This window comes from Triticum urartu, chromosome 1A, assembly GCF_056163025.1.
Source record: "Triticum urartu cultivar PI428250 chromosome 1A, HENAU_Tu73, whole genome shotgun sequence".
Taxonomy (NCBI): domain Eukaryota; kingdom Viridiplantae; phylum Streptophyta; class Magnoliopsida; order Poales; family Poaceae; genus Triticum; species Triticum urartu.
The window spans coordinates 519,147,719-519,157,840 of record NC_141873.1 but is presented as its reverse complement, the minus strand read 5'-3'; the positions used below and the strand labels follow the sequence as shown (position 1 = coordinate 519,157,840).

The 10,122-nt window shown below is 50.4% G+C and overlaps 1 protein-coding gene across 1 annotated transcript; it reads right to left on the bottom strand.

Annotated features, from left to right (window-relative positions):
* Positions 1 to 3,251: 3,251 nt before the first annotated feature.
* Positions 3,252 to 4,181, bottom strand: LOC125537222 (uncharacterized). Its single transcript, XM_048700531.2, has one exon. The coding sequence runs from the start codon at positions 4,085 to 4,087 to the stop codon at positions 3,434 to 3,436; it is 654 nt and encodes a 217-aa protein (XP_048556488.1). The 5' UTR covers positions 4,088 to 4,181; the 3' UTR covers positions 3,252 to 3,433.
* Positions 4,182 to 10,122: the final 5,941 nt, after the last annotated feature.

Below are 10,122 nucleotides of genomic sequence, written 5' to 3'. Positions count from 1 at the left end.
TGACGTTTGATAGCACACAAGGTGTTCCTCCAGTATTCGAGAGTTGTATAATCTCATAGTTAGAGGAATATGTATAAGTCATGAAGAAAGCAATAGCAATAAACCTAAACGATCATTATGCTAAGCTAACGGATGGTTCTTGTCCATCACATCATTCTCTAATGATGTGATTCCGTTCATCAAATGACAACACATGTCTATGGTCACGAAATTTAACCATCTTTGATTAACGAGCTAGTCAAGTAGAGGCATACTAGGGACACTCTGTTTTGTCTATGTATTCACACATGTACTAAGTTTCCGATTAATACAATTCTAGCATGAATAATAAGCATTTATCATGATATAAGGAAATATAAATAACAACTTTATTATTGCCTCTAGGGCATATTTCCTTCACTGTATTGATCCATTGTTGAGAGAAACCCAGCTTGGCCATAATACCCTTCAAATATGACCACTCCAGCCTATCATACGCTTTCATCATATCTAACTTCAAAGCACAGAAGCAATTTTACTTTGATTTGTCCTTTTCATGAATTGCAGACACTCGTAAGCACATATAATATTGTCTGTAATGAGCCTGCCAGATACAAAGGCCGACTGCTCCTCAGATATTATGTTGGGTAACACTAACTTCAATCTGTTGGCCACAACCTTTGAAGAAATCTTATATAGCACATTGCAAAGACTTATAGGTCGGAACTGAGTTAACAAAGAGGGGTTGATTACCTTAGATACTCCCTCCGTCACAGTTTAGAAGACACAGTTAAATTTGCGTGCGTTTCCATAATAGACAAGGTTTAGGGCGCATTGCATTTATTTCTAGTAGTTAATTAGTACTCCGATATACTATTTCTATATGCATGAGTAGTGTGAATGCTATTTTTTAGTCCATCTCACAACCAATAGATAATCACCTAGGTCCAGAGAATTTCCAAGCGCGCCTTCTAAACCGTGACGGAGATAGTATTAGAACCAAGACTGTATCATTAATTTCTTTCGGGCTTTCCTCCCCCCGAACTATCTACAGCACAATCCTTGCGACATCTTCACCACATATATCCCAGTTGCGTTGATAAAAATGAGCAGGAAAGCCATCTGGCCCCGGTGCTTTTGTAGGGAACATCTGAAACTGTGTCATTTTTACCTCCTTAGCAGTGTATTACGCATTCAAACTCACATTCATCTCATCTGTTACCCTCCTTGGTACATGGTTTAGCACGACATCCAAATCATGTATCCCTTCTGAAGTATATAATGTTTGATAGAAACTGTTGGCCATCGCTTTAAGTTCCTCCAGGTCAACTACAATTGCCTCTAAAGAATTTTGCAAAGCTTTTATCATATTCTTTTTTCTTCACAGGCTCGCTCTCAGATGAATTTTTCATTTACGTTAATACGGAACTTTTTGCTTTGAATATGAGCGCACGGTTATTTTGCAGCCCAACAAACATACAATTAGGCCCAACAAATGATGAGCCAAATTGCCCAGATGACCCAACTTCTACGGTGCTACTAATACACCAAGCATGGCAGCACGCGAGCAGAATCCCTAATCCCTAAGCGAGCATGTCGCCATATTATATATCACAATATTTAGTAACCATCTTATCAATTGAACAACTTTTTTTTAGAAAAGAAGGATGACCCTCGGCCTCTGCATTTGGAAGATGCATGCGGCCACTTTATTAATTATTCTCGAGGACCTTATAAGGTATTACAAAAATATGTCTGAATCCGCCATCTTCACAACATATGCAACTAATTCTATACATATGATGAAGGGGTGCTAGCTGGGTCAAATACCCAAACGACTCACCTAAGCCTATCATCAAAAGCTAGAAACCCCAGCCGAGCCACATATCGGGTCTGGAGCATAAACTGGTCTAACGCACTCATATGTGTCGTCGCCGCCATCTTTCACATGTTCATCTTCAGAGCGGATATTGAGACTTCTATCTTGTCAGGCCACTCTGCCATCAACGCCACCATGCGCCAGACAACTACTTTCTCTTGCGTGAGTCCATCACCGCGCATCGGGCGCCGAGTCTTCACTGCGCCACGCCACCGGGATCCGCCGTCATCAATGTGTAGGAGGAAGCACCGCTCCATCAAAAAAGCCGCCCACTGGTCCCTCGATCCTGTGTACGCCTCCAAGAATGACGCCCCCAAGGAGGAAACGACACCAATGCGCCGTCGTCATCCGATCTACTGATCTAGGGTTTCCCTTGGAGGTAGCAGATAGAGGTCTGGAGCTTCTCCACAGCGATGCCTTCAAGAAGGTAATGACACAAAAAAGTGTCGCCAACGCCGGTCTTGTCATCAAGCCGAGAACGAGGCTTTCACCCAGATCCGCTCGAAGAACCTCCATCAAGCATGTGTGCACGGGTCGCCGCCGATCTGAGCCGCCGCACATCGAGCAGGCCGCACCGGTCAGATCAGATTTGTCCGGAGGGCAAACCACGCATTGCGTTGACCCAACCACTAGGCCCTCCATGCCGCCACCGCCGATCCGAGGTCAGATGGTCCGTCGCCGCAGACCCGGCCGTCGCCGCTAAACGTAGCCAAGGCCGCTGCCCGAAGCAAGGCCGACCGCCGCACCCGCCACCATCGCCGCCCTAGGCCGAGGCGCCGCCGCTGGAAAGCAGGCCCGCCACGCCACCAAGGCCAGATCGGCCATGCGACCACATGCCGGGGGGATCCGCACCGCCCCCATGGCGCAGGAAAGAGGGGAGGCCCCTGCCACCGCAGTTAGCCCCCGCGTTATAAGCCGGCGGCGTCCTTCGACGGCGGCGGAGGGAGGGATGGAAGGACGGGGAGCCCCCGGCGGCTAGGGTTGCAACCCCGTCCGAGTCGCCCGAGCGGGGGCGACGCGGGCGGGCGGGGAGGGGGGGTGTCTAAAATTGGGCGACGTGGGGATCAATTGAACAACTTATGTTGGTTTCCTTGTCTTTTTGTCTATGTTTCAACGGATCTCTTTAGTTTCGGTGAACACTTCGCTTCCATCCCTGTGTCCATGTTGTATTAGCTCCATTTTCATTTTAGGTAGTACTCGTTTCTGTATTTGTTTCCGGCATTTCTGTATTGGCTTCCGTATTCAGAAAAAAAAACACGAAAACATATATGACAGCACCCAATTTCGTCCGTTCCCACTCTTTTTTTCATCCCTAGTTTCAAGGGAGCGCCTAGAGCTCAATTGAATTTCTCAATTGTCTCCAATAAAAACAGTAGAAGAAATAACAACAATATAAAAACAAAAATGAGAACGAATCTCTGCGTACAATCTGACCACTATAGCATCGATTGAGCTATAACTATTCCGATCGATTGAGAAACAGCAAACCCGAAGTTTCAATCGACAGGAGCTGGGAAGCCTGAATTTGCAACTTTTTACATTGTTGGAACATACGGCAACAAATTTAAATTTTATTCATGCGTATTGGTTGATCCGCAGAGACGAAGGGCTTAGTTGGACGTCCCCGTTGACCTGGCCTTGGGCTGGGTACTGATGAACGAGCCACCAGCACTGCTCCATCTCTCCGTGGCCGAGGTAAGCCGTCGGCGGGACGGCCTGAGACCATCCATGATCGGGGTGGAAGCCAAGCCCATTCGGCATCCCCGGAGACGCCGGCCCCGCCAAGTGGTGGTCGGCAACACTCATGACCGTGGAGGCACCGTGCAGCACCGGGCGGTTCTTGCGGCGGCCGGAGCCGACGGGCACGTTGCGGATGGCGCCGCCGGCCGTCCAGTAGCGGTGGCAGGCCCGGCAGAAGTGCCGCGGCTGGTTGACGTTGTAGTTGTTGAAGTAGCAGAACTTGGTGTCCTCGCTCCGGCACCGCGGGCACGGCAGCCGCGCCTCCGCCGCCGCCGCGCGCGCCCTCGCGGCCTCCTCCAGCTGCTCGGCGCTCCCGCGCCCCGAAGACGACGAGGACGACGACATGGGCGCCGCCTGCTGCGTCTTGGACACCACCACGCCGCCACCGCCGCCGTCTGCGCCCGTGCGTGTCGGCTGCCGCGTGATGACCTTGCCGAAGAGCTTGATCCCCGCCGCGCCGCCCATCTCGAGGTGAGAGTGAGACACCATGTCGGTCAGTGTGTGCCCCGCGCTCTCCGATGCCACGGAGAAGTGTGTCTCATCGGCCGTATATATAGCTCGCTTGCTAGCTAGGAGCACGAATAGGATACGTGCTCTGTGGTGGGTGTTGGGTGGGCGCCGTGATTTCCTTTCCTCTTTCCTTTAACAGGGCGAGGCGAAGGAAAAGGAACATCTAACTGCGGTGCAGTGCATGTGGGATACGGTGACGTGCGATGCCGTTCGGTTCGCGTCCCCGTCCCGCCACCTGGCCTGCCCGCGGCCACACTCCATTGCCGCCACGACTAGCTCGATCAAGGACCCATTTGGCTACGTGAACTTTGCAAAAAGATCAAGATCACGGTGCCAAATTTCCGCTGAAATCGACCAAAAAACTCCAGCGTTCCAAACAGGGCCAAATTAAGCTTGTTTCAGCAGCAAGAAACGGCCCATTTTCGACGCACCGTCGTCGTCAACGAGCGCGATGATACTTACCCACTAAGAGTCTTGATGATCATCCCTAATCACTTTTGCGGCAGGGGATGTAAAAGCGACGCAAGATGGCTTCCTTGCTTTACAATCAACTGGACATTTGATGGCTTTTTCGTGGCGGGGGGAAAAGCGATAAAGACTATCCGAAACCAAGGTGCGTCGCTTTACTCGCTTTGGCTGCGGAAAGGGGGCGCCTTTTGTGTCTTTTCCCGTATGGTGGCACGGCACTGCTAACAGTGCCTTTCCAAAGGGAAATGCTTGCGAATCGTCTCGGTTGGAAAGGCTCCGGCGATGGACTCCTCGCTAGCTAGCTTTGAGCTTTCCCTGCCAATGCGAAAGCTTTGCTTTAGGGCTTTTCTGCCACTTTGTAGCTAGACTTAGATTTTTCTTTCTTCCTTCTTTCTTTCTTTAGGGCTTCTTTATTTCTTTCTGTTGAAAAGTGTTTTCTGTGCAGTAATGATGTTGTATTCAGACATTTTTGCTAGATATATTAGCATTTTTTTTATTAATCTAATCCATGAGTAAAGAGTAAACATGGCATTCACAATATGCAACTCATGCCGATACCTGAACATGTGTGCACATATATAGCATAGAACCGAGACATTTATGAACAGAGCATATAAAGCTAGCACATGAACGAGCAAGTAGGAGATGAACAAGTCATGCCCTCCAGTAGGCCACACAAGGGTCGCGGCGGTAGCAACAGCCTTAGCTTCCTTCATGGCTTTCTTCTTGGCGGCGGCTGATGGAGCTATGTACCTAGGATAGGGTCATAGGCCTGACCTAGACGTCCTTCCCAAGGACATCACCCTAAAGCCAGAAGCATTCAAAGGGTACCATCATCCACTCGACCAGAGACATTTCACTCGGAAGAATCAATGTCACTCGACCGTCACCGAAGCCACTCGACGTACAGAAGATCTAAAGCCACTCTGCACAAACAACGGTCGGGCGTTTACTTATAGACTTAATTTTCCTTTATACCACTTAATTGCTAGCGTTACCAGTAACGTTCCACTCTTAATGTACATTGAATCCTGTGTAACGGAGGGAAGCTGGGGGTCCTGGCGCACTCTATATAAGCCACCCCCCTCCTCTGGGACAAGGGTTCGCATCTTTTGTAAACTCACACACACATACAATCCAGTCGACCGCCTCAGGGCACCGAGACGTAGGGCTGTTACTTCCTCCGCGAAGGGCCTGAACTCGTAAACTCATGTGTACAACTACTCCATAGCTAGGATCTTGCCTCCTCATACCTACCCCCCATTCTACTGTCAGTCTCAGATCCACGACAGTTGGCGCCCACCATAGGGCAGGTGTCTTAGAAGTTTGTTGGAGAAGTTGCGATTCTTCCGATTCCCATCATCATGGTTTCCGGCGGAGGATTGGCTGAAGGCCACGAGATCTGTCTCGGCGCGCTCGTCTTCATCGCCGACGACTTCGCTTGGCTCCACGAGGCTCCACTCGACGTCGAGGCGCTCCCCGTCCGTGGGGCGACGCACTTCCGCGCATGCGTCCGCGGCGTCCTTCTTCGACAGTCGTCAACTCAGTATCAGTCGGCTCCTACGGCATCCTCGCTTCCCGTTGTTCGCCGGCGCCAGCGATCCGGTCAGTCGCGGCTTCAGCGATGGGCGAGGCATGTGGTGGCCCGCCAATCGGCCACCCCACAAATTGCGGCGATCGAGCCCGATGAAACTCTCTACGGCATGTTTGATCTGTCGACTGGCTCCGTCGAGACTGCATCCGAGTTTGACAGCAGCGACCCCACGGCGGAAGTCTTGATGGTCAATGGACCACGCAGTCCTCCTGGCTTCTCCCGTGAAGACGGTGGTGATGGCGTCGGCGATCCATCACATGTCCATGAGGAGTACCGCCCCGAACCCCTCTCTTCGCAGCAGAGGGAAGATCTTCGCCGCCGTAATATGGATGCACTTCACACTCCTATCGTTGGAGAGACCTTCGAGGCCCAGGCCTTGGAGGAGGCGCGCCTGGCCAACTTGGCTGAGCGCACTCGACTGGAGAACCTCCAGCGCGCACTCGACGAGCGTGCTCGGCAGCGGATTCCTGAGTCCAGTCGACGACAACTTTTTCCGCCCCCGACTCAGGTATACCGAACTCCGATCCAGAATCTCACAACTGCAGCTCGAATAGCAGAGTCAATTCAACCTTCCCAGTCAGAAGCTGGCCGAGGTTTGATGCAGATCCGGACTTTACTCCGGGCAGTAGGAGAGCAGAATACAGCAGTATCTCAGTCGCGGAATAGAATTCATAGCAGATCTATGGTGGCATATACTGTCCAATCTGCTCACAACCCAAGATCGCCTCCGCGGCGTGAGGGACGTGGGCACCGGTAAAATCAGTACAGGAACCGTGAGCAGTATGATCATCGACTCGACCACGATGACCGTCGTCGAGTGCCCACGCCTCCTCCGAGGAGTGGGTCATACGTGCCTCGGCGGCAAGATGATGACAGGCGCTCCCACAGCGGCGAACGAAGAATTCCGGTCGACCCTAGAGAGTCAGGCTTTGATGCAAGATCTATCCTCGTTCAAGGTCTGGTTGATAGGAACAGGGCTCACAGATAAGGCCACGATAGAGATCATCCGACTGGAAGCAGGGTGCACGTTTCAGGACCCGAGTGTTTCAGCAGAGCCATCAGAGCAGCAGTGATTCCTCCCAACTTCAGGTTGGCGACTGGAGTCAGCAAGTTCACCGGTGAGTCCAAGCCAGACACTTGGCTTGAGGACTACCGAGTGGTTGTACAGATTGGTGGCGGCAATGATGATGTGGCTATGAAGCACCTTCCCTTGATGTTGGAGGGCTCAGCCAGAGCGTGGTTGAATCAGTTGGCTCCTGGCAGCATATATAGTTGGGAGGAACTTGCTCGAGTGTTTGTTAGAACCTTTGAAGGTACTTTGCAAAAGGCCTGCAGGGTTGACAGAATTGCGATGTTGTGTTCAAAAACCGAATGAAATCTTGAGAGACTATATCCAGAGATGGATCACGTTACACCATAGAGTGGAGAATGTGTCAGATCACCAAGCAATTTGTGCCTTCAAGGAAGGCGTTAAGTATCGAGAGTTGAATCTGAAATTCGGTCGGACAGGAGATATGACTCTGACTCGGATGATGGAGATTGCCACCAAATACGCTAACGGCAAAGAGGAAGACCGACTCCGGAGTGGCAAGCACAAAACAGTCGCCCAAGAAACCGGAGGAGGGAATTCCAGTCGGAAACAGAAGCGAAAGGCCGAACCAGATGCTCCTGGTGAAGCTTTGGTTGTTGCCCAAGGAAAGTTCAAAATAAAGCCCAAAGGGCCCCGGACTCCCAAAAGAGTTAAGGATAAAGATGGGAATGATGTTTTGGATTTACCGTGCCATATTCATACCAAAAAAGATGAAGAGGGGAACATCATTTACCCTAAACACACCACTCGACATTGTCGTTTCCTGATCCAGCAGTTCCGAGAGAAACAACCCAAGGAGAAGGAAAAGGAGTCGGACGGAGGTGAGGATGGGGAAGAAGATGATGATGGTTTTCCCAATGTCAATTCCACGCTGATGATTTTTGCTGATGTTGAAAGCAAAATTCAGTTGAAAGTTATTAACAGAGAAGTAAACATGGTTGCTCCTACAACACCCAGTTATCTGAAGTGGTCCCAGACTGCCATCACATTCGACCAGTCTGACCATCCAGCACATATAGCCACCCCTGGGAGGCAAGCACTGGTGGTCGACCCAGTAGTTGAAAGCACTCGACTGACTAAAGTGTTGATGGATGGTGGCAGTGGCCTGAATATCCTTTATGCTGAAACTTTGAAGGGAATGGGCATTCCGATGTCCAAGCTTAGTGAAAGCAACATGAGTTTCCACGGCGTTATACCTGGCAAGAAGGCTCAGTCACTCGGCCAGATCGCCTTTGATGTGGTTTTCGGTGATTCCAAGAATTACCGCAAAGAAAAGTTGACATTTGAGTTAGTGGATTTCAAGAGTGCTTACTATGCTATTCTGGGTAGGCCCGCTTATGCACGTTTTATGGCTCGACCATGTTATGTGTATCTCAAATTGAAGATGCCTGGTCCTAAAGGAGTAATCACTGTCACTAGTAATCGGCAGAAGGCAGAAGAGTGCTTCCAAAAGGGCTCAAAAATTGCCGATGCACAAATGGGAGTAGTAGAACTGCAAGAATATCAGAAAAATGCAGATCCGAGTGATTTGCTGCAAGCCAAGAAGCCTGCCACAGATTCTGCATTTCAGTCGTCCGGTGAAACGAAGTCGATTCTGTTGGAAATATGCCCTAGAGGCAATAATAAAATGGTTATTATTATATTTCTTTGTTCATGATAATTGTCTATTGTTCATGCTATAATTGTGTTATCCGGAAATCGTAATACATGTGTGAATACATAGACCACAACACGTCCCTAGTGAGCCTCTAGTTGACTAGCTCGTTGATCAAAAGATAGTCATGGTTTCCTGACTATGGACATTGGATGTCATTGATAACGGGATCACATCATTAGGAGAATGATGTGATGGACAAGACCCAATCCTAAGCATAGCTCTAAGATCGTGTAGTTCGTTTGCTATAGCTTTTCCGAATGTCAAGTATCATTTCCTTAGACCATGAGATTGTGCAACTCCCGGATACCGTAGGAGTGCTTTGCGTGTGCCAAACGTCACAACGTAACTGGGTGACTAAAGGTACACTACAGGTATCTCCGAAAGTGTCTGTTGGGTTGGCACGAATCGAGACTGGGATTTGTCACTCCGTATGACGGAGAGGTGTCTCTGGGCCCACTCGGTAATGCATCATCATAATGAGCTCAATGTGACCAAGTGGTTGATCGCGGGATCATGCATTATGGTACGAGTAAAGTGACTTGCCGGTAACGAGATTGAACGAGGTATTGGGATATGGACGATCGAGTCTCGGGCAAGTAACGTACCGATTGACAAAGGGAATTGTATACGGAATGATTGAATCCTCGACACGTGGTTCATCCGATGAGATCATCGAGGAGCATGTGGGAGCCAACATGGGTATCCAGATCCCGCTGTTGGTTATTGACCAGAGAGTCATCTCGGTCATGTCTGCGTGTCTCCCGAACCCGTAGGGTCTACACACTTAAGGTTCGGTGATGATAGGGTTGTTGAGATATTAGTATACGGTAATCCGAAAGTTTTTCGGAGTCCCGGATGAGATCCCGGACGTCACGAGGAGTTCCGAAATGGTCCGGAGGTGAAGATTTATATATAGGAAGTCAAGTTTCGGCCATCGGGAAAGTTTCGGGGGTACTCGGTATTGTACCGGGACCACTGGAAGGGTCCCGGGGGTCCACCGGGTGGGGCCACCTATCCCGGAGGGCCCCATGGGCTGAAGTGGGAGGGGAACCAGCCCCTAGTGGTCTGGTGCGCCCCCCCCCCATGGGCCTCCCCTGCGCCTAGGGTTGGAAACCCTAGGGGTGGGGGCGCCCCACTTGGCTTGGGGGGCACTCCACCCCCCTTGGCCGCCGCCCCCCTTGGAGATGGCATCTCCTAGGGCCGGC